Source organism: Odocoileus virginianus, chromosome 20 (assembly GCF_023699985.2).
Source record: "Odocoileus virginianus isolate 20LAN1187 ecotype Illinois chromosome 20, Ovbor_1.2, whole genome shotgun sequence".
Lineage (NCBI taxonomy): Eukaryota > Metazoa > Chordata > Mammalia > Artiodactyla > Cervidae > Odocoileus > Odocoileus virginianus.
Genome location: NC_069693.1, coordinates 43077468 through 43102009, shown reverse-complemented (window position 1 = coordinate 43102009; position 24542 = coordinate 43077468). Strand labels below are relative to the sequence as shown.

The 24542-nt window shown below is 40.4% G+C and overlaps 1 protein-coding gene and 1 non-coding gene across 2 annotated transcripts in view; one reads left to right on the top strand and one right to left on the bottom strand.

The window, feature by feature from the left end:
- The window catches only part of N4BP1 (NEDD4 binding protein 1), a 56219-nt gene that overhangs the window by 18545 nt on the left and 13132 nt on the right, over nucleotides 1-24542 (bottom strand). The window contains exon 2 of the mRNA XM_020879397.2: nucleotides 459-2152. Within this exon, the coding sequence (XP_020735056.2) occupies nucleotides 459-2152 (1694 nt within the window). The remainder of the gene's footprint in view (nucleotides 1-458; nucleotides 2153-24542) is intronic.
- On the top strand, nucleotides 13876-13949 carry TRNAV-CAC (transfer RNA valine (anticodon CAC)). The gene has a single exon. It is a non-coding gene; the product is annotated as a tRNA-Val (tRNA).

The following is a 24542-nucleotide window of genomic DNA, read 5'->3' as shown; positions in this document are numbered from 1 at the left end:
TTTCAGTAAGAGCAGAGGCCCATAAAGAAACTCAAACTGAAGAATACCTTAGAAAGGAAACTGCTGTCACTCTTACCAACAAAAGTATAACAGAAGTACATCACGCCTGTTATCACTGCACATTCCTGGGTAAAGACCTGGCATGTTGTACAGAAAAAGAAATCTCATTTTTGTCTTAAGCTTCATCCTTGTATTCAGAACCCAGTGGTGTTAAGACAGCATTAAGAACCTGAGGATTTAAGTCTCTATACTGCTTATCACTGGGAAATGCAATGTGAAAAGCCAAGTTTTCTATCATTCCTTGTCCTCAGAAATATAGGTTCAGCAGAGTGAAGAAAGAGTCTACAGTGCCAGAGAATGGGGTCAACTACACACAGGATAGTTCCTATAAACACTGCAATTCTGAAACATGGCTAAGAGCCCTACTGAAAGCTATAATTTGAAGAGAGTGGACTTACGTAATCGCAACATTGCTTCCATCTATAACAATGTGCTTCAAATCCGTCCTCCCTGGTTCATTTTTTAATTCCAGCTTGTAGGGCACTTTCAGAGTATCTCGAAATCTTTGAACCCCCGTAACTGAGCAATCAACATGCTCAGAAGGTCCCACCAACCTAGCATCAGTAACTGAAGGTAACAGCTGGGAGAGCGGCATCGGTGGAGAAAGGGGTGGACAGCCGGGCTTAGACTGAGGAGAGCCACAACACCTCGAGCGGTTTTCACAGGGAGACTTCATACTATTTGGAAGCAAAGGTTCTGCTTGCGGCTGCAAACCATTTTCAGGAAAAACCGGAATTCTGGCCTGGTGACTTGAAGCTCCTCTTGAAACAAAACTGACAACTTCTTTGGGACTTGAAGGGACAACAGAGGGTAAAAGGCCATCGGTTTCAAGGTCTATGTTACAAGTGTAGCTCTGATTTGAACTCCAGATTTCTTGTTTCTGTTCTACTGGCATGGTTCTGAAAGTATTAATTTTGCAATTTGAGGTACATGGTTTTGATTCAACTCTGAATGGTAACTGAGAAAAATTTTCCACCATATTTTGCTGTGTGTGAGTTTGTGTTTTCTTTGGAGTGGAATCTGCTGTAAGCTCATTTATGCTGCTACCAACACCTTTATTTTTGGTTCTGTTAGCCTCTGGACACACAGCACCAGGCGAAACTTCTCTGTCTCCTTGGAATCTCTTATTCTCCTTTTCAATTTCCTCCAAGAGTAATAACGGTTCAGTAGACGGCCCATACTCCCGAATGACCTTCGCAACGATTTCTTGGGAATAGCCCATGGTTTTAAAAAAGTTCACGAGAATGTTGTACTCCATCTCCTCAGTAGTGTCTTTTACGTCTGGACTTAAATTTTCGGCCTCAGGAGAAGAATCAGAGACATCAATGAGTACACTTCCAGCTAATGTCTTACCATCATGTAGAAGCTCTCCCTCTTGAACATTTTCCAAAGAAAACTGTTTCTTGGTATGCCTTTCTTCAGAATCAGAAAACCTCCTCTTGTGACAAACTCTGTCTTTGGAAAGTGCCTCTTCATCTGGGGTTACACCATTTATTGGAACAAAAAGTACATCTTGTGAACTAGAAAAGACTGTGTCCATTTGTTTTGTAAGCTCAGAAACGGGTGTCCCCGCTTTATTTCTTGCATCTTCCTGCAAAACAATTTCATCTCTGGAAATAGTCAGCCCTGTGGCAGCATTCGGTGTAAACTCTGCTTGTGTAGAATCTCTAATTTCAATAACATCATCATCTCCTGTTTCAAATAGATTCTCCTCACCTTGGGTGAGTGCCAAGAGTTCTTTTTTCAAGGAAGTGGGTAAAATTAACAAATCCATTGTGTAACTGTCTGCACGAGCTTCTACAAATTGTTTAAATTCCCTTTTTACCTCTGATTCTTTCTGGCTGTTGGGTAGATTCTCATTATTCTCAAAGAGCTTTACAAACTGTTGAATGTGACTCCGAGCCATGACCACAGCTTCGGCACTTCCTCTGATGCCAAGAAGACCGATGTCAAGAATGCAGAGATCGGCACAGGTGTCCTGAATCAAGCTCTTTAGAAATAGGCTCTGTGCCCCAACAAAAATGCAGTGCATGGCCTTGGGGTAACATTCTCTTTCTTCTAGTTCAGGTTCACAGACTCCTTTAATATATTCCTGTAAAGAGAAGATAAGGAATTAGATCAATTTACAAAAGCACTTTACAGCACATATTATGTTACATACGAAATACAGATACCAAACTCCACAAAAGTCAAAAGCCTGCTAATATCTTTGAAAAAAATATGTTTACAATAAAAGATATAAGCTGTTTAATTGTCAGAGGAACTGAAAACTCTGCGTCTAAGTCTAAAAGGCAGGTATCTGTAACATTTTCAATAGTGTATCTTGCAATGTGATCTTTAGGAGTTTGCCCAGCTGCACAATCGATAATGACCAAGACTGGATTTATTTATGCCTATAAAGAATAAGCATCTGTGCTTGCTACCAGTCGTCATTTATTACTATGACATAATTCAGAGAGGAGTTAAGTCAAAGGATTTACTCTAAAACAAACCTTGGCTTTTTCTTTGCAACTATTGTTTCCAGATAGACTGATTTTTGAAGGCATTTAAAATAAGATCAGTTTAACAACAAAAATTTTTCTAGCTGGCTGGAACAATGTATATACCCTATGTAATTTTATGTCTGTTTTCTAAGAATGACCAGACTACTTAAATGTAGATCTAAATATAAAGAACCAGAGAATGCTGAATAGTACCACCATTCTCAGAAATAAAGCTAGAGTTTCTCGTGAAATCTGGTACTGAAAGAGGCCTGTACGAGCTAAGAAAGGGAACTGGGTTCTTGAGCAATTAGGTTGCCACTGGAGGCAGAAGTGTGAATCAAGTAAACATGTGAGCCCTCATACCCACAGTGGAACACAGTTGTTAATAACTTGGGCACTGGAGTCAGTTCCCAGGCTCAAATTGCAGCCATACAACTGGCGACCTCGCTCAAGTTACCTAACCCTCTCAGCCCAGTTTCTGCAACTATGAAAGAGAGAGGCAGGCTAGTGCAATTTCAGAGGTGCTGTGAAGAAATTCAATGAAATAATGAATGTAAAGTTCTAACAACAGGGTGTCACAAGTGCTTTCCAAATAATAGAAACACTGTTACTTTAAATTATCAGTGAAAGCTTTCTGGACAGACAGCCTGGGGATACCCAATCTAAACTTTAAACTAAAATCAGAATGGTGTTATCCAAAATGATGCTATTTAAAAGTTCAACCTATGTAGTTATGCGGCTTTACAAACCTGCACCTACCAGGTATACCTATTACAATGGCCACATAACTTATTAGAATTTATATACAAATGTATACATATTCCGTGTTTACACAATTAGAATACAAAATTCCTGATGAGGAGATGAAACATAAGGAATACAAGGAAAACAACAATGGTAAAAGCTTGACCCAAGTAGTATAATGTTCAGTCATGAGTTCTTTACTTCCTTAGGTTCCTTTGGATAAACCTGGAATATGTGTGGGCTTGTTAGTAAAGAATAAAGATAACTGATACTGGACAGAGGAGCCTTAAAAAAAAAAAGAACAATTTATTAGAGCTACCTTTGTGAAAGTTGGACTATAAAGAAAGCTGAGTGCTGAAGAATTGATGCTTTGGAACTGTGGTGTTGGAGAAGACTCTCGAGAGTCCTTTGGACTGCAAGGAGATCCAACCAGTCCATCCTAAAGGAAATCAGTACTGAATATTCATTGGAAGGATTGATGCTGAAGTTGAAACTCCAATACTTTGGCTACTTGGAAAAGATCCTGATGCTGGGAAAGACTGAAGGGGGGAGGAGAAGGGGACAACAGAGGATGAGATGGTTGGATGGCATCACCGACTCAATGGACATGACTTTGAGTAAACTCCGGGAGCTGGTGATGGACAGGGAGGCCGGGCGTGCTGCAGTCCATGGGGTTGCAAAGAGTCGGACACAATTGAGTGACTGAACTGAACTGACTTTTGTACCACGGTAATTGTGTTAAACACAAAATACAGTTATCCTTTTTCCCTAGATGTACAGTGTTAAATATTAATGTGAGCATCATTTTAAGATTTCCAAATGGGAAACATTTTACTATCACTTGTTTGAACTTATGCTGCATGTAGATTGTGGTCTGAAGTTGTTTTTTATTTTGAAATTGCAAAGATAGTTCATAAAAGTTCTGTGTACTCTTTACCCAGTTTCCTCCAACCATTACATAATACATATTAATAACTGTAGTACAAAATCAAAACCAGGACAATTACATTGATACAGTGAGTGCATACAGTTCTATGCCATTTTATCACAAGTATTGCTGTTCAGTCACTCAGTCATGTCTGACTCTTTGTGATCCCATGGACTGCAGCACGCCAGGCTTCCCTGTCCATTGTCTCCTGAAGTTTGCGCAAACTCATGTCCATTGAGTCGGTGATGCCCTTTAACCATCTCATCCTCTGTCGTCACCTTCTCCTCCTGCCTTCAGTCTTTCCCAGCATCAGGGTTTTTTCCCCTATTGAGTCAGCTCTTCACATCAGCTAGCGAAAGTATTGGAGCTTCAGCTTCAGCATCAGTCCTTCCAATGAATATTTGAGATTGATTTCCTTTAGGATTGACTGGTTTGATCTCCTTGCAGTCCAAGGGACTCTCAAGAGTCTTCTCCAACACCATAGTCCAAAAGCATCAATTCTTTGGCACTCAGCCTTCTTTATGGTCCAACTCTCATATCCATACATGACTACTAGAAAAACCATAGCTTTGACTATACGGACCTTTGTCAGCAAAGTAACGCCTCTGCTTTTTAACATACTGTCTAGGTTTGTCACAGCTTTTCCTCCAAGGAGCAAGTGTCTTTTAATTCACAAGTATAGATTCATGAAAACACCACTTCAATCAAGATACAGAATTATCACTACAAAGATTTCCTTCATGTTATCCTTTTATAATCACACTTTACTGCACTTCCATCTACTATCCCTACCCTTGGCAACCACTAATTTGTGATTTTGAGACTGTTATATAAACAGACTTATACCACATGTGACTTTTGAGACTGGCTTTCTTCACTCAACGTAACTCTTTAAAATCCATCCAGGTTGGTGCATGCATCACCAGTTCATTTCTTGTTACCACTGAGTACTACTCTACAACACGGGTTATGTGTTTGGCTGCACTGGGTCTCAGCTGTGGGACACGGGACCGTCGTGTCCTGTGGGATCTTTTGCTTCAGGCGGCACACGGACTCTCCAGTTGCGGTATGCAGGCTTACCTGCTCCGTGGACCTCTCCTACGTCGCAAGGCGGGTTCTTAACTAACAGGCCATCAGGGAAGTCCTCTTAACTGGTTTTCTAATCATCTGTCTACTGAGGGACACTTCGGTTGCTCCTGTTTGGGGCTATATAATGATGCTATATAATGATGCTATAATAATGATGCTCTGAACAATCATGTACAGGTTTTAACGTGGATTTACATTTTCATTTCTCTGAAATAAATGCCCAGGAGTGCAACTGTTGGGTGGTATGGTAAGTACATGTTTAGTTTTTCAAGGAACTGCCAAAATATGTTCCAGAATGGCTAAACCATTTTATGTTCCCATTAGCAATGTATAAAAGACCCACTTTCTCTGCATCCTTCCCAGAATTTGGTATTGCCACTAGCTTTTATTTTAAAAATTCTAGTAAGAGTTTTTCCCACATAGTTCAGTTAGTAAAGAATCTGCCTGCAATGCAGGAGACCTGGGTTCGATCCCTGGATCGGGAAGATCCCCTGGAGGAGAGCATGGCAACCCACTCCAGTGTTCTTACCTGGAGAATCCCATGGACAGAGGAGCCTGGCAGTCTACAGTCCATGGGGTCGCAAAGAGTTGGACACAACTTAGCAACTAAACCAAACCAATAAGAGTGCAGTGTATCTCATCACCGTCTTTGCAATTTCCCTAACGGCATGTGATGTTGAACATTCTGCATATTTTATTTACATCTATAGCCCCTCTTGGGTGAGCTGTTGCTCATTTCTTTTAGTTCACTTTCTAAAAACGGACTCTGTAGATTTTACTATTGAGCTTTGAGAGTTCTTCATGTATTCTAGACATGAATACTTTGTGAAATAAGAGGCTGGCAATTTTTCCTCCTATAAGCTTGTTTCATCCTCTTAACAGGATCTTTTGTGACGGGAAACATTTTTCATATTAATGAAGTCCGTTTATTGGTTTTTTTCTTTACCAAGACTTAGGTCCCAAAGACCTCTTGTGTGTTAGCATCTACAAGTTTTACGTTTAAAGCTAGAATCCATTTTGAGTTAATTTTAGTATCCAATGCAAGGTTTAAGCCAAGGTTCATGTTTTTGGTTGTGGATATCTAGCTGCTCTAGCATCATTTCCTGAGAAGACTATCTTTTCTCTATTAAGTTGCTTTTACATGTTCGTCAAATAACAGCTGGCCATACTTGTGTGGGGCTATTTCTGGGTTCCCAATTCTGTTCCATCAACTTATGAATTTATCCCTTCACCAACACCACACCAATACCACACAGTATCAACTACCGTAATTATATAACATCTTGAAATTGGATACCAACTGCTCCCACATTTTTCTTCTTTTAAAAATTATTTTCAGCTGTTCTACTTCCTTGGCCTTTCCATATCAAATTTTAACTTAATCTTATTTAGCAATTATGTTAAACTTGCACTTTGATTTGAGGGTAAATTACGTCTGTAGACTCTTGCATGAACATGCTGTCTCTTCATTTCTCTAGATCTTTGCTTTCTTTCATCACTGTTTCATACTTTTGAGCATACAAGTCCTATAGATGTTTTGTGAGGTTTACACCCAAGTTTTTCATATTTTTGAGTAACTGAACATGGCACTGCATTTTAATTTTGGTTCTTATGTGTTCACTGCTAATAAACAAATACAACTGATTTTTGTATGTTGACCATATATCTCATAACCCTGCTGATCCAATTTCTAATTCCAGGAGTTTTCTATATTCCCTGGGGTTTTCCAGGTAGACAATTACAATTACATCATTTAGATTTTTTTTCCCCCTCATCTATATGCCTTTTACTTTCCTACCTTGCTGTACTAGCTAGAACTTTCAGCACTGTGCCAAAGAGCTTACTGAGAGGTGGTATGCTTCTTTTGACCGCAATCTATAAAGAAAACATGCAGTCTTTCACCACAAAGTTAGATTTTTGTGTATATTCTTTATCACATTAAGGACTGTTGTTCAGTTGCTAAGTTGTGTCTGATATTCTTTGACCTCCATGGACTGCAGCACACCAGGCTTCCCTGTCCTTCACTATCTCCCAGTTTGCATAAATTCATATCCATTGAGCTGGTGATGCCATCTAACCATTTCATTCTCTGCTGTCCTCTTCTCCTTTTGCCTTTAATCTTTCCTATAATCAGAGTCTTTTCCAATGTCAGCTGTTTGAGGCAGGTGACCAAAGTAATGGAGTTTCAGCATCTGACCTTCCAATGAGAATTCAGGGTTGATTTCCTTTAGGATTGACTGGTTTGATCTCCTTGCAGTCCAAGGGACTCTCAAGAGTCTTCTTCAGCATCACAATTCAAAAGTGTCAATTCTTTGGCACTCAGCCTTCTTTATGGTGCTCCAACTCTCAGATCCATATATGACTCTACTGGAAAAAACACAGCTTCGACTAGAGGGACCTGTGTCGGCAAAGTGATGTCCCTGCATTTTAGAACACTGTCTCCATTTGTCATAGCTTTCCTTCCAACAAGCAAGTGCCTTTTAATTCCATGGCTGTAGTCACTATCCACAGTGATTTTGGAGCCCAAGAAAATAAAGTCTGCCACTATTTGCACTTTTCACCCCATCTATTTGCCATGAAGTGATGGGACCAGATGGTACCATCTTATTTTTCTGAATGTTGTTTTAAACCAGTGTTTTCACTCCCCTCTCTCGCCCTCACCAGGAGGCACTTTAGCTTCTCTTCACTTTCTGCCATGAGAGTAGTGCCATCTGCATACGCGAGCTTGCTGATATTTCTCCCGGCAACAGTGACTCCACCGTGTGGTTCCTTCAGCCCAGCATATCGTGTGACACACTCTGCACAGAAGTTAAATAAGCAGGGTAATAATTACAGCCTTGTTGTACATCGTTCCCAGTTTGGAACCAGTCAGTTGTTCCATGTAGGGTTCTAACTGTTGCTTCTTGACCTGCATCAAGTTTCTAAGGAGGCAGGTAAGGTGATCTGGCATTCCATCTCTTTCAGAATTTTCCAGTTTGTTGTGATCCACAGAGTCAAAGACTTTAGCGGAGTCAATGAAGCAGAAGTAGATGTTTCTCTGCAATTCCCTTGCTTTCTCTAAGTTCCAGCGAATGTTGGCAATCTGATCTCTGGTTCCTCTGCCTTTTCTAAATCCAGCCTGTACATTTGGAAGTTCTCGGTTCATGTATTGCTGAAGACTAGCTTGAAGGATTTTGAGCATAACCTTGCTAGCATGCGAAGTGAGCACAACTGTACAATAGTTACAACATTCTTTGGCATTTCCCTTCTTTGGGATGGGAATGAAAACTGACCTTTTCCAGTCCTGTGGCCACTGCTGAGTTTTCCAAATTTGCTGGTATGTTGAGTGCAGCACTTTAACAGCATCATCCTTTAGGATTAGAAATGGCTCAGCTGGAATTCCATTATCTCCACTAGCTTTGTTTGTAATTATGCTTCCTAAGGCCCACTTGAGTTCATACTCCAGAAGGTCTGGCTCTATCTGACTTACCACACCATCGTGGTTATCCCAGTCATTAAGACCTTTCTTGTATCATTTCTCTGTGTAATCCTGCCATCTCTTCTTTTTCTTGGGGACAGTTTTAGTTATCACCTCCTGTATAACGCTACGAACCTCTGTCCATAGTTCTCAGGCACTCTGTCTAGTTCCTCAGGCACTCCGTCTAATAGACCTAATCCCTTGAACCTATTCATCACATCCACTGGATGATCTGGGGTGCCCTCCACTCCTGGGCAGCAGATTGGCCCGAGGCAGCCAGCAGCAGTTGTGGGGTCGGGAGCCCTCTGCTCCTGGGTGTCCTCCAACACTGGCCTCTGCCTTGGCCCCTAGGCGGCATGCTGACCAACACTTACAGCCAGTGAAGGTTTATACACTCAGTAAGGACCAGCAGGGGGACAACCAGTGTGCCAGGCATGCCACCTAGCTACGTGGAGTAGCTGAAAGGCACATCCCAGGTAGTCAGGGTCTGATAAAACGTGGTCCACTAGAGAAGGGAATGGCAACCACTTCAGTATTCTTGCCTTAGAACACTATGAACGGTATGAAAAGGCAAAAAGATACGAAACTGAAAGATGAACTCCCCAGGCTGGTAGGTGTCCAATATGCTACTGGAGAAGAGCAAGGAAACAGCTCCAAAAACAATTAAGAGCCAAAGTGATGACAATGCCCAGTTGTGGATGTGTTTGGTGGTGAAAGTGAAAGTTTGATGCTATAAAGAACAATACTGCATAGGAACCTGGAATGTCAGGTCCATGAATCAAGGTAAATTGGAAGTGGTCAAACAGAATATGGCAAGAGCGAACATCAACATTTTATGAAGCAGTGAACTAAAATGGACAGGGATGAGCAAATTTAATTCAGATAACTATTATATCTATGACTGTGGGCAAGAATTGCTTAGAAGAAATGGACTAGCCCTTATAGTCAACAAAAAGAGTCCAAAATGCAGTTCCTGGATGCAATCTCAAAAACAACAGAATGATCTCAGTTCATTTCCAATGCAAACCATTCAACATCACAATAATCCAAGTCTATCCCCCAACCAGTAATGCCAAAGAAGCTGAAGTTGAACAATTCTATAAAGACCTACAAGACCTCCTAGAACTAACACCAAAGGAAAAAAAAAAAAAAGATGTCCTTTTCATCATGGAGGAACGGTATGCAAAAGCAGAAGTCAAGAGATACCTGGAGTAACAGGCAAATTTGGCCTTGGAGTTACAAAATGAAGCAGGGCAAAGGCTAGCAGAGTTTTGCCAACAGAATGCACCAGTCATAGCAAACACCCTCTTCCAATAACACAAGACGGCGGCTCTATACATGGACATCATCAGATGGTCAACACCAAAATCAGATTGATTACATTCTTTGCAGCCAAAGAGAGAGAAGCTCTATACAGTCAGCAAAAACAAGACCTGGAGTTGACTGTGGCTCAGATTATCAGCTCCCTATTGCAAAATTTAGGCTCAAACTGAAGAAAGTAGGGAAAACCACTAGGCCATTCAGGTATGACGTAAATCAAATCGCTTATGATTATTCAGTGGAGGTAACAAATAGATTCAAGGGACTAGATCTGGTAGACAGAGTGCTGAAGAATTATAGATGGAGGTTTGTACCATTGTATAGGCGGTGGTGACTAAAACCATCCCCAAGAAAAAGAAATGCAAGAAGGTCAAGTGGTTTTCTAAGGAGGCTTTACAAATAGTTGAGAAAAGAAGAAAAGTGAAAGGCAAAGGAGAAAGGGAAAGATATACCCAACTGAATGCAGAGTTCCAGAGAATAGGAAAAAGAGATAAAAAAGACTTTTGTGAACAAAGCAAAGAAATAGAGGGAAACAACAGAATGGGAAAGACTAGAGGTCTCTTCAAGAAAACTGGAGATACCCAGGGAACAGTCCATGCAAAGATCAGCACAATAAAGGACAGAAATACAGCAAGGACCTGAGAGAAGCAAAAGACATTAAAAAAAAGGTGGCAAGAATACACAGAAGAACTGTACAAAAAAGGTCTTAATGAACCAGATAACCACAATGGTGTGATCACTCACCTAGAGCCAGACATCCTGGAATGTGAAGTCAAGTGGGCCTTAGGAAGCCTTACTACGAACAAAGCTCATGGAATTGATGGAATTCCAGCTGAGCTATTTCTAATCCTAAAAGATGATGCTGTGAAAGTGTTGCACTCAATATATCAGCAAATTTGGAAAACTCAGCAGTGGTCAGAGGACTGGAAAAGATCAGCTTTCAGTCAAATCCCAAAGAAGGGCAATGGCAAAGAATGTTCAAACTACCACACAACTGTGTTCATTTCACATGCTAGAAAGGTAATGCTCAAAATCCTTCAAGCTAGGCTTCAACAATACATGAACCGAGAACTTCCAGATGTACGAGTTCAATTTAGAAAAGGCAGGGTAAGCAGATCAAACTCCCAATATCCACTGGATCATAGAAAAAGCAGGGAAATTCAAAACAAAATCTACTTTAGCTTCACTGACTATGCTAAAGTCTTTGACTCTGTGGATTGCAACAAACTGTGGAAAATTCTAAAAGAGATGGGAATACCAAACCACCTTACCTGCCTCCTGAGAAACCTGTATGCAGGTCAAAAAGCAACCGTTAGAAGTGGACATACAATGAATTCATTCAAAACTGAGAGGAGTATATCAAGACTGTATATTTTCACCCTGCTTATTTAACTTACATCATGCAAAATGCAGGACTGAATGAAGCACAAACTGGAATCAAGACTGCTGGGAGAAAGGTCAACAACCTCAGATATAGAGATGATACCACATTAATGGCAGAAAGTGAAGAGGAAGAGCCTCTTGATGAAGGTAAAAGATGAGTGTGCAAAAGCTGGCTTAAAACTCAACATTCAAAAAACTACGTAATGTCACCTGGTCCCATCACGTCACGGCAAGCAGATTGGGGAAAAGAGGAAACAGCGACAGATTTCATTTTCTTGGGCTCCAAAATCACTGCGGATAGTGACTGCAGCCATGAAATTAAAAGACACTTATTCCTTGGAAGAAAAGCTATGACAAACCTGGTGGCTTCCCTGGTGGCTCAGGGGGTAAAGTGTCTGCCTGCCACGTGAGAGACCTGGGTTCAATCCAGGTTGGGAAGTTACCGTAGAGAAGGAAAGGGCAAGCCACTCCACTACTCTTGCCTGGAAAATTCCATGGATGGAGGAGCCTGGTAAACTACAGTCCATGGGATTGCGAATAGCTGCACATGACCAAGCAACTTCTCTTGACAAACCTAGGCAGTATATTAAAAAGCAGAGACATCACTTTGCCAACAAAGATCTGTGTAGTCAAAGCTATGGTTTTTCCGGTAGTCATGTACAGATTTGAGAGCTGGACCGTAAGGAAGGCTGAGTGCCAAAGAACTGATGCTTTTGAACTGTGGTGCCGGAGAAGACTCTTGACAGTCCCTTGGACAGCAAGGAGACCAAACCAGTCAATCCCAAAGAAAATCAACCCTGAATATTCATGGGAAAGACTGATGCTGAAGCTGTAGCTCCAATACTTTGGACATCTGATGTGAAGAGATGACTCATTGGAAAAGACCCTGATTCTGGGAAAGACTGAGTGCAAGAGGAGAAGGGAGTGACAGAAGATGAGGTGGTTGGATGGCATCACTGACTCAATGGATATGAGTTTGAGCACAACTCATGGAGACAGTGAAGGACAGGGAAGCCTGGTGTGGGGCAGTTCATGGGGTTACAAAAAGTCAGACACCAGTTAGCAACTGAACAACAACTACTGTATAATCATAAAGGATTTGTTTTAGGCTGAACGGCCTAGTAGTTTTCCCCACTTTCTTCAATTTAAGCCTGCATCTTGCAGTAAGGAGCTGATGATCTGAGCCACAGTCAGCTCTATGTCTTGTTTTAGCTGACTGTATAGAACTTTTTCATCTTTGGCTACAAAGAACATAATCAATCTGATTTCGGTATTGACTATTTGGTGATGGTAAAGTCATCTGTAAAAGGAATCTCCTGTGTTGCTGGGAAAGGGTTTTTGCTACAACCAGTGTGTTCTCTTGACAAAACTCTGTTAGCTTTTGCTCTGCTGCATTTTGTACTCCAAGGCCTGGTATCTCTTGACTTCCTACTTTTGCATTCCAATTCCCTATGATATGAAAAGGACATCTTTTTTTAGTGTTAGTTTTAGGAGGTCTTGTAGGTATTTACAGAACTCGTCAACTTCAGCTTCCTTGGCATTAGTGGTTGGGGGAATAGACTTGGATTACTGTGATGAATGGTTTGCCTTGGAAATGAACTGAAACTATTCTGTCACTTTTCAGATTTGCACCCAAGTACTGCATGATAGATTGCATTAACTGATTTTTCAATACTGAACCAGCCTTGCATCCCTGGGATAATCACCACTGGGTCATGATATATAATTCTTTTGTATATTGATGGATTTTACTTGTTATTATTTTGTACCACCTTTGTCTGGTTTGGGCATTGAGAAAATACAGATTACAAATGAATACAGGAGTCTTCACTCCCCTTGTATTTTCTGCACGAGACTGAGCAGAGTTGATGTTAACTCTTAAAAACACCTTGCAGACTTCTCTAGTAAAACAACTTGGGCCCAGTAATTTCTTTTATGAGAATTTTTATATTATTAATTCAATTTTCCTAATAGCTGTGAGTCTATTCAAATGATCTATTTCATATTGGGTAAGTTATGGTAGTCTATACTTTTTCAGGAATTGGCTGATTTCATCTAAGTTGTCAAATTTATGTGTGTAAAGTTACAGGATTTCCTTATTTCTGATGTTTGCAGGGACTGTAGTTGATATTCTGGTATTAGTAATTTATGTCTTCTTCAGTGTTGCCGAAGTCTGTTAGTTTCATTGATTTTTTTCCCCCAAAAACAAGCCTGTTATTTAATCAAGTTTACCTATTATTTTCAACTTCATTGATCTCCACTATTTCATTCCTTTTGCTTACTTTGGGTTTATTCTACTCATCTTTTTCCAGTTCCAAGATGTGAAAGTTTACATTATTGATTTGAGACTTTTCTTCTTATCTAATTATGTGTTATATTTCTTTCATCTCTGCTTTAGCTATACAGACCTTGTTTCCATAGTGTAGTGGTTATCATGTTTGCCTCACATGCAAAAAGGTCCCCGGTTTGAAACCGGGTGGAAACAGACTTTCTCTTTGGGCTTCCCTCGTGGCTCAGATGGTAAAGAATCTGCCTGCAATGCAGGAGATCTGGGTTCGATCCCTGGGTTGGGAAGATCCTCTGGAGAAAGGAACGGTTACCCACTCCAGTAATATGGAATGGAGAATTCCACGGACAGAGGAACCTGGCAGGCTACAGTCCATGGGGTTGCAAAGCGTGGGACATGACTGACCGACTTTCACTTTAGCTACATCTCACAAATTTTGATATATATTATTTTCATTTTCTCTTCAGTTCAATGTATTTTAAAATTTCTCTTCAAATTATCCAATATTTAGAAGTCTGTTACTGAGTTTCTAAGTATCTGGATATTTTCTTATTATTTTTCTGTTATTCTAGTTTGATTCCTTTGTGATCAGAGAACACACTCCATATGATTTGGTTCTTTCAAATTTGTTAGTTGTTTTATGCACAGGTTAGGTCTATCTAGATATACATTCTGTAGGCCTTGAAAAGAATGTGTACTGTGCTGTTGCTGGGCAGAATGTTCTATAAACACTGATTAGAACCTTGTTGGTTGATGGTTTGAGTTCTCCTATATTCTTGCTGATTTTGTCTAATGGTTTTATGATTTGTTAAGAAAAACATGTTGAAGCCTCCAACTGTAACTGTGAATATGTCAATTTCTCCTTTCAGTTCTACCAGTTTTTCATTTTTATTTTGCAGTTATATTATTAGGATATACACATTTAGCATTGCTATGTATTCTCAATGAACTGACTCTTCACTCTGAAGGGTATTTTGCCTGAATATTTTATCTGCATATTGCCACTCTAGTTTTCTTTTGATTAATGTTTACACAGTATATTTTCCCTTCCTTTTAATTTTAACTCACCTATATCAATAAAACAAGTTTCTTAAAGACACCATATAGTTTGGTTGCTTTTAAAATCCATTCTGATGATCTCTTTTTAAATTGATGTGTTTAGACTATTTAATTTTAATGAAATTATTGGTAAGTTTGGATTTAAGCCTACCATTACTTTGTTTTCAGCTTGTTCTCTATTTTTAATTCCTTTTCCCCTCTCCGGACTTCTTGTGCCTTATACAAGCATTTTTTAGTATTACAGTTTAATTTATTGCACTCTTTTTACTGTATCTCTTTATGTAGTTTTTATAATAGTCATGCTATCAACTACAATATACACTTAATTTTCAGTCCACTTAAAATCAATATTCTATCATTTCAAGAAGAATGTGTAAGTCTTACCACCCATACTATTGTGTTTTCTATTTCCTATATATTTATATGTTTTGACATCTTGGGAGGCCTTTCAGACATGTGGAGAGATTCCCCCACCTCCAGCCAGGGTTAGTTGATTCCCTGGAGTTGTGGGCAGACTGCTTAGAGCTTCCCTTTCACATACACAGGCCCATTTTCCTTTTCTAATTCACATACCAAACCTTGTAACAATCCAAGGTCAGGTACCAAACAACAAGGCGGCCCCTATACCCCAAGGCCAGCAGGAGTTACCCCAACTAGCCAACCTTAACTGCTACAGCCTGCCCTGCTCTGTCTTCGCCCTTACTCCTGCTTCTGCATGTGCGCTCAGCTGCTCGGTCGTACCCGATGCTGACTCCATGAGCTGTAGCCTGCCAGGTTCCTCTGTTCATGGGACTTCCCAGGCAAGAACACAGAAGTGGGATCTTTTTGACCCAGGGATCAAACCTGCATCTCCTACATTGGTAGGCAGGTTCTTTACCACTGTGGCACCTGGGATTCTGTCTCCTGTATATTGTCATCCTGCTTCTTTAACTTATATGCAGAGTACATCAAGTGAAATGCTGGGCTGGATGGCTCACAAGCTGGAATCAAGATTGCCAGGAGAAATATCAACAACCTCAGATATAGACGACACCACTCTAATGGCAGAAAGTGAAGAGGAACTAAGAGTCTCTTGATGAGGGTAGAAAAAGCTGGCTTAAAACTTAACATTCAAGAAAACAAAGATCATGGCACACGGTCCCATCATTTCCAGGCAAATAGATGGGGAAAAAGTGGAAACAGTGACGGATTTTATTTTCTTGGGCTCCAAAATCAGTGAGAATGGTCACTGCAGTAATGAAATTAAAAGATACTTGCTCCTTGGAAGAAAAGCTATGACAAACCTAGACAGTGTATTAAAAAGCAGAGACATCACTTTGTTGACTAAGGTCCATATAGCCAATACTTTGGTTATTCCTCTAGCCATGTATGTATATGAGAGATGGACCATAAAAGCTGAGTGCCAACAAATTGATGCTTTCGAACTGTGGTGTTGGAGAAGACTCTTGATAGTCCCTTGGACTGCAAGGAGATCAAACCCGTCAATCCTAAAGGAAATCAATCCCAAATACTCATTGGAAGGTCTGATGCTGAAGCTGAAGCTCCAATACTTTGGCCACCTGATGTGAAGAGCTGACTCAATAGGATAAAAAACCCTGATACTGGGAAAGACTGAAGGCAGGAGGAGAAGGTGATGACAGAGGATGAGATGGTTAAATGGCATCATTGACTCAATGGACATGAGTTTGAGCAAACTCCAGGAGATGGTGAAGAACAGGGAAGCCTGGCATGCTGGAGTTGCATGGAGTCACAAAGAGTCAGACATGGCTTAGTGATTGAACACTAACAACCACCAAAAACCTGATGGCCTGGCAAGGGGAGGCATGCTCTCTTTTCTTGGAAAATGTAAGTAATCAAAATCTTCTTTTAACAGCATTAACTTCTCCATGCCATCACTCTGTCACCTCCATAACTTAAACTCTTGCAGGAACTCATCATATGAGTTCCTTTACCCTTGGTCTACCCTCCTTGTTCTCTTGTATGTTATAGCTATCTCATAAATTACACAAGTTTAAAGTTGAAATCCTATCAGACAATGTCATAAATTTCACTTTCAACCACTAATTCACTTTAAAGAACTCAAGAGGAAACGGTAATCTATTATATTTACCAGATACGGTGTTATAATTTCTGTCTGAAAAGCTTCCTTTAGCAATTCTTTTGTAGCAGGCTACTGGCAATGATTTCTCTTTAGTTTTTTCCTCAGCCAAGAATCAGCCAGCTTTATCATGCTTTACTTTACTTTCATTCTCAAAGAATAATTTCGCTGAACAAAGAATTCTTGGTCCTTTCCTTTCACCACTTAGATAATAATGTGCTACTGCTCTGGCCTCCATGGTTTCTGACCATTTACTCACTATAGTTGTTCCCTGAACTTTCTTGTCTCAATGCTTTTATGAATTTTAATATGTCTTCAGTTTTCAACAGTGTGGTTATGACATGTCTGGGTGTGGAATTCTTTGAGTTTATTATGCTTGCACTCACAACTTCTTCAGTCATTATGTTTACATCTTCTGCCAAATTTGGGAAGTCTTCAGCTATTATTTCTCCAAATATTTTTTTTAGAACCACACTTTGTCCTCTACTCATCTTGTTCAGATTACAAAGTTCACTGAACTCCTCTGTCATCTCCACTTAAAATCTAAGTTCATTCAGAGAGGTGCTATTTATAGGTTATCGTATCCTTTAGTTCTAACCTTTTCATTTGGTTCTTCTTTGTGTCTTTTACTTCTTTGCTGAAACTTTCTACTTTTCTAATAGCTTTAAGAGCACTTGTGATTAGCCTGTTGAAGCATTTTTATAATCTATGTTTTAAATTCTTTGTTAAGATAATTTCAACACCTGTATTATCTTGTCACTGATGTCCTCTGTCTTTTCTCATGCTGCTGCTGCTGCTAAGTCACTTCAGTCATGTCCGACTTTGTGCGACCCCATAGATGGCAGCCTACCAGGCTCCCCGTCCCTGGGATTCCAGTCAAGAATACTGGAGTGGGTTGCTGTTTCCTTCTCCAATGCATGAAAGTGAAGTCGCTCAGTCGTGTCCGACTTTTCGCGACCCCATGGACTGCAGCCTACCAGGCTCCTCCATCCATGGGATTTTCCAGGCAAGAGTACTGGAGTAGGGTGCCATTGCCTTCTCCTCTTTTCTCATGAGAGCTGACATTTTCGTGGTTCTTCATATGCCAAGTAATTTTGTATTGTATCCATTTTCAATACTGAGTTCTGGCTCATTTAAATAAATCTGTGATGAAAGTCAGCACTTCTGTTCTAGCAAGTATTCAATCTAGTTAGATTCAGGCTACAAGATGTACCCAGTCTTCTGTGAGCTGTGGTTCCAATATCAGTTTATTTTTTAAAGCCTTTGCAGTGCTATTTGTATCTGTCCCACAGGTGTGGTACCCAGTGGCCAATGTGGGACCTGGCTGGTGGTTTTCCTATTAGTTCAGTACTTGAAAGTCTTTGCTGTGCTGACAAGGAGTAGATCCATGCATGCGTGTAGCTTGGGGATGAGCCTGGATGGTCATAAACAACTATTAGGGGGTCATTTTTCTGAGCTCCTCCCTCTCTGCCATCTTTCTAGTGCTTTCTGGTTCCCTGGGCTCCTCTCTTCAGTCTTCCAGTCAGAAAGCTGGGGCTTTGGTTACCCCATTTTGTTGCACTTCTGCAACTGTGCCTGGGTCCAGCCATAGGACAGAGAGGGAAAGAAAGCAACAAGATTGGCCTTATCCTCTCAGGACGACAACCCCACCAATCAGAGGGAAAGGTTCTCCCCCCTCAGAATTTTGGCTTCTGCAAGCTACTGCCACCATCATGGGTGTTCAGAACCTGGTATCCAAAGGAATGAAGAAAAACAAAAACAGGTCTTCACATTCTATCATAGATAGTCCATTTTCTGTCCTTTTGAGTTAAAACCGGAGGGCTTCTCCTGGTGCTCTTTTTGTGCCCTAGTGCCCATTTCTGCTTCCAGGTTAGGCTGTGCTGAGTCCAGGCTAAGGAATAACGGAGGGGTAAAACTGGTAAACTCACCACCGGTTTGGTTGTGCTGTGAACCATGGTCTTCTTTCCCGCTCTGCCTGCTGTTCACTTTTCAGAGTTCTCAAGTAGCTGCTCAGTGCATTTTGTCCAAGTTTTGTCACTGTATCAGTATGAGTGGCAGGGTGGAGTCTTACTCAGAACTGGAGTTGCTCCCTGCTGCCTGCTAATATGTAAATGATATTGCCTATTCAGCATAAGTAAGGTTGAATTCACAGGAGTCAAATATGCTGAGACTACTATGCAGCTACTGGATAAGAAACAGTTGGTTACATCCACTCAGCAACAGTGAACCAACCTGGAGAGAAATTTCTTCTCCAGATAACAGACTTCTAAAACAAATACCCTCTTAAACAAGGGCTGATTCTCTAACTGATCTAAAATAAAGGTCATCTATCAACATATCCTGCCCAGACACAAAGCTTCCAATAGGCTTTTCAGATTTAATATGAAATAGTAACAAAAAAAGAAAAAAACCTGTCAGAAGAAAGTATGGCAAATATAAGACAGAAACCCATAAAGTAGAACACAAAATAGATGGAAACTAGGTATTCAGGGTAGAAAAGAAAACTTCAACAAAATTTTAATTAGTGCTTTCAAACAGAGGTACGATGATAATGAATTCATAAAACGGGAATCAAATGTTTAAAAAAAAAAAAAGAAAAATTATCAGAATAAGAGCATTAGCAAATTAAGAATATGATGGCCAGGGATTTCCCTGGTGGTCTAGCAGCCCACATGCTGCAACTACTGAGTCTGTGCACTCCAGGGCCTGTGTCTCACAGAGACCAGTGCAGCCCAATTAAATAGCCCAAGTTTTTAAAAGAGAATATAATGGTCAAAATAGTAAAAGTCAATAGAAGAACTGAAAGGCAAAGTGAAAGAGAACACTCCAAAAGTATCAGGAAAAAATGAGAGAAAGCAAATTTTAAAGGTCTATCAAGGATATCCTAGAGGTGAATAACTGGCATTCCAAAAAGACAGAGTGACACTTAATAAAGAAATAACACAAATCATTTCCCTGAACTAAAATATAGAAGACCTCAGGCATAATTAGTCAAAAAATTACATTAAGTCTTGTTTGGAAGCCAGTGCACCCAAATCCCACTTTGAAAGGGTCCACAGACTATCCAAACATGGTGAGTTTTTAAAGGTTCACTAGAGAAAAATCCTGGGTGCAGGGTGGGAACAGGACACACATAAGAGAATGACAATCAGAACGTCTAATTCTCAAGAGCAATTCTGGAAAATTAGGGGGAAAAGGTTAGCAATGCATTCAAAATTCTAAGGAAAAATGATTTTCAACCTATAATGTCCACATTACATATCAAATATAAAGCAGAATAAAAACATTTCTAGCATGCTACAGGCTGAAAAAATTACTCCTAGAGATTCTTTTCTTGAGAAACTATGTTAAGATGAAGGCCACCAAAAATACGGGAGATGAAGTAATTAGTAAATTCCATCCAAGAGTAGAATAGAAGCCCACAGATTACAGCCGTGCAGCAGGTAAGATGAGCAACCAGCTGACTGGCGGAGGGAAGAGGGCCCTAGGCTGTTCTCCTGGAAAAAGGGACTCAAAGGATAGTTGATATAAAGGGATATTTATAAACTATTAGAGACGCGCTTAAAGCAAATTTCCTAAATAGACGAGAAAGGGACAGATAAAAATCCTAGGAAAAAGGCTAAATCAGAAAGAGAACATTATGTAACATATATAGAACTTGCCCTTGCAATGAGTAGTATTCATATAATTATATAAACTTGCTTTAAGTGAAAAAAAGAAAAAAAAAGTTGGCGTCTTAAGTCTGTTTGAGCTGCTGTAACAAATACCACACACTGGGTGGCTTATAAACAACGAAAGTCTATTTCTCTCAGTTCTGGAGAAGGCTGGAAGTCCAAAATCAGGGTGCCGCCATGGTCAGGTGAGGGCCCCCTCTCAGACTGGGGACTTCGTGTCCTCACGTGGCGACTGGGCAGTGGCACTCTCTCAGGCCTACTGTCTCAGGGCATTCATCTCATCCACGGGGTTCTGTCCTCGAGACCCAATCACCCACCAAAAGCCCGTACTCCTAATACCATCACAGTGGGCATTAGAATTTCAACATTCATTAATTTTGAGGAGATACAAATATTCAGACCGTAGCAACTGAGCAAATGGATCTGGTTTTTGCCTCATCATTTTTCTTAAAGGAAGTGAAAAATGTCCAATATTGATAAGAAATAGCACTATATTATTCATAACTATTTAGGTAAACATTAGGACAAATAGCTAAAAACAAGACATGCCTTCAGGAAGTTGGCGGTGGAGAAGAAACAGAGGGACTGCCATTCTTTGCCATAAAAACTCAGTAACATCTGATTTATTTCACCCACGTGCAAATATTATTACCCTCCCTTCTTCCTAATTTTACTCAAAAAATTGAAGTGGATGTATAACATGCTCTGATGCTGTATGACAAGATTATAGAGGGCCTCAGGAGAACTCCTGTTGTGTAAGCACTAGGAAGACTGGCAGAGACATGCCCAGTACAAGCAGAGCTGTCTGACATTATCCCCAAATAACCAAACTATCAATGCAAGACTAACTGCACAGGCTTGAGGAAGAACTGTGCTAGGAGCTAACAATGTTATAGCTTCATCTACCCAAAACTCCTTTTTGTTTGAGTGTTCCCCAAGAGGAATGAGTAATTATCCCTTGAGATTCAGATTCAATTTGTTTTCATAAATAATTTACTCTTGGGAAATTACTAAGCAGCAACAACTGATTTTTATACTCCAGTTCCGGAGCAAAAAATAATGTATACAGGCATACAGTGTTATTACATTCTAGATGTTTGGCCATCAGCTGTATTGATAAGAAAGATTCTGTGGATCCAAGCAGCCATCATTTGCATTTGACTCTACTTGGCATCTGAACATTTCAGTGTTAGTCAAAAACTGTTTTCTTCCATCCTGTAGTGTTAATATTGTTTTACTTTACTCAGGCTTTTAAGGAAAAAAGGGAGGGAAGGAGAGTATATAATATATACAACAGTAACTTCCCTTGCATATGGCAAAATGGATTTCTATTATTCTACTTTCTACAAGGTCAGTTCTTCTTAACTCGAGCATAACAATGCATGTATCAGAGAAGCTCCTGGCAACCCCTGCTACTCACAACAGCTAAAAACAGAAAGGATCAAAGTGGCTGTTCCAGAGTATGTGTGTCCTGGGGAAAGGGTTCTTGGCACCACTGTTCACCAGCTACCATCTCTTATCACGGGCACACACTTGAAGGACTTTATCAGCTTGTCTCCCGAATCACATATGGTTTGAAGCAGCTGAAAAGAAGTGTAAAAGCAGCAGCGCAGGGTGCTACCTGCAGAGCACGCAGCAGCAAATAACTGACAGCACAGGTGCAAAGATAAGGAAGACACAGTGGTTGAGAAACACAGCAACATGGGATCGTCTGTCCTGAGTGCAGAGCTGACACACTCTGGCAGGTGCCAGGAGAGTAACCACGCCCTGGCACAACATAACAGAAGATACACAAGTCAACCACACATCGATGAGGAAGGAGAAGCTATGCAGGCAATGGAGCTTTAATATACTACAGGCAGAGCTCTAAAATCGTTCCGATCACTAGTTCTCTCCTTTGGCTGTACACTTAAGGATTCTAAAGATTTCTTGTAACTCAGGATGCTCTTGCATAAACGGTGCTGTGTGATATCTCTAAGAGAGAAGAAAGGAGGAAGATTAATATTTTTAGACATTGACACATGAGTCCTACAGAAAGTATGTAAATTAGAAGCATTACAATGCCTTGCAGAAAACAAACATTTAATATAAATACCTACAAATCTGTAATGGGTCATGATGGAGAGTTCTGACAAAACGTGGTCCGCTGGAGAACAGAATGGCAAACTATTTCAGCACTCTGGCCTGGAGAATTCCATGGACTGTATAGTCCATGGGGTCACAAACAGTCGGACACGACTGAGTGACTTTCACTTTCTTCCAACAACATAAGAGATGACTCTACACATGGACACCACCAGATGGTCAATATCACAATCAGATTGATTATATTCTTGGCAGTCGAAGATGGAGAAGCCCTATACAGTCAGCAAACACAAGACCAGGAGTTGACTGTGGCTCAGATCAGAAACTCCTTATTGCAAAATTCAGACTTAAACTGAAGAAAACAGGGAAAACCACTAGACCATCCAGGTATGACCTAAATCAAATCCCTTATGATTATACAGTGGAAGTGACAAATAGATTTAAGGCATTAGATCTGAAAGACAGAGTGCCTGAAGAACTGTGGACAGAGGTTCATGACACTGTACAGGAGGCAATGATCAAGACCCCAAGAAAAATAAATGCAAAGAGGCAAAATGGTTGTCTGAGGAGGCCTTACAAATAGCTGGGAAAAGAAGAGAAGCTAAAGGCAAAGGAGAAAAGGAAAGATATTCCCATCTGAATGCAGAGTTCCAAAAAATAGCAAGGAGAGATAAGAAAGCCTTCCTGAGTGATCAATGCAAAGAAACAGAGGAAAATAATAGAATGGGAAAAGCAGAGATACCAAGGGAACATTTCATGCAAAGATGGGCAAAATAAAGGATAGAAATGGTATGGACCTAACAGAAGCAGAAGATATTAAGAAAAGCTGGCAAGAATACACAGAAGAACTATACAAAAAAAATCTTAATGACCCAGATAACCACGACAGTGTGATCACTCATCTAGAGCCAGATATCCCGGAGTCCGAAGTCAAGTGGGCCTTAGGAAGCATCCCTACGAACAAAGCTACATGGAATTTTAACTGAGGTATTTCAAGTCGTAGAAGATGATGCTGTTAAAGTGCTGCACTCAGTATGCCAGCAAATTTGGAAAACTCAGCAGTGGCCACAGCACTGGAAAAGGTCAGTTTTCATTCCAATCCCAAAGAAAGTCAATGCCAAAGAATGTTCAAACTACCACACAACTGCACTCATCTCACATGCTAGCAAAGTAATGCTCACAAGTCTCCGAGCGAGGCTTCAACAGTATGTTAACCGAGAACTTTCAGATGTTCAAGCTGGATTTAGAAAAGGCAGAGGAATCAGAGATCAAACTGCCAGAGACCAAACTGATCTGCTGGATCACTGAAAAAGCAAAATAGTTCCAGAAAAACATCTACTTCTGCTTTATTGACTACGCCAAAGCTTCTCACTGTGTGCATCACAACAAACTGTGGAAAATTCTTAAAGAGACAGGAATACAAGACTACTTTACCTACCTGCTGAGAAATCTGTATGCAGGTCCAGAAGCAACAGTTAGAACTGGACATGGAACAATGACTGGTTCCAAACTGGGGAAAGGTGTACATCAAGACTGTATACTGTCACCCTGCTTATTCAACTTATATGCAGAGTACATCATGCAAAATGTCGGGCTGGATGAAGCACAAGCTGGAATCAAGATTGCCGGGAGAAACATCAATAACCTCAGATATGCAGATGACACCACCTTTATGGCAGAAAGCGAAGAGGAACTGAAGAGCCTCTTGATGAAAGCAAAAGGGGAGAGTGAAAAAGTTGCCTTAAAACTCAACTCAAAAAACTAGGATCATGGCATCCAGTCCCATTACTTTATGGCAAATAACAGGAAATAATGGAAACAGTGACAGACTTTATTTTCTTGGGCTCCAAAATCATTGCAGATGGTGACTGCAGC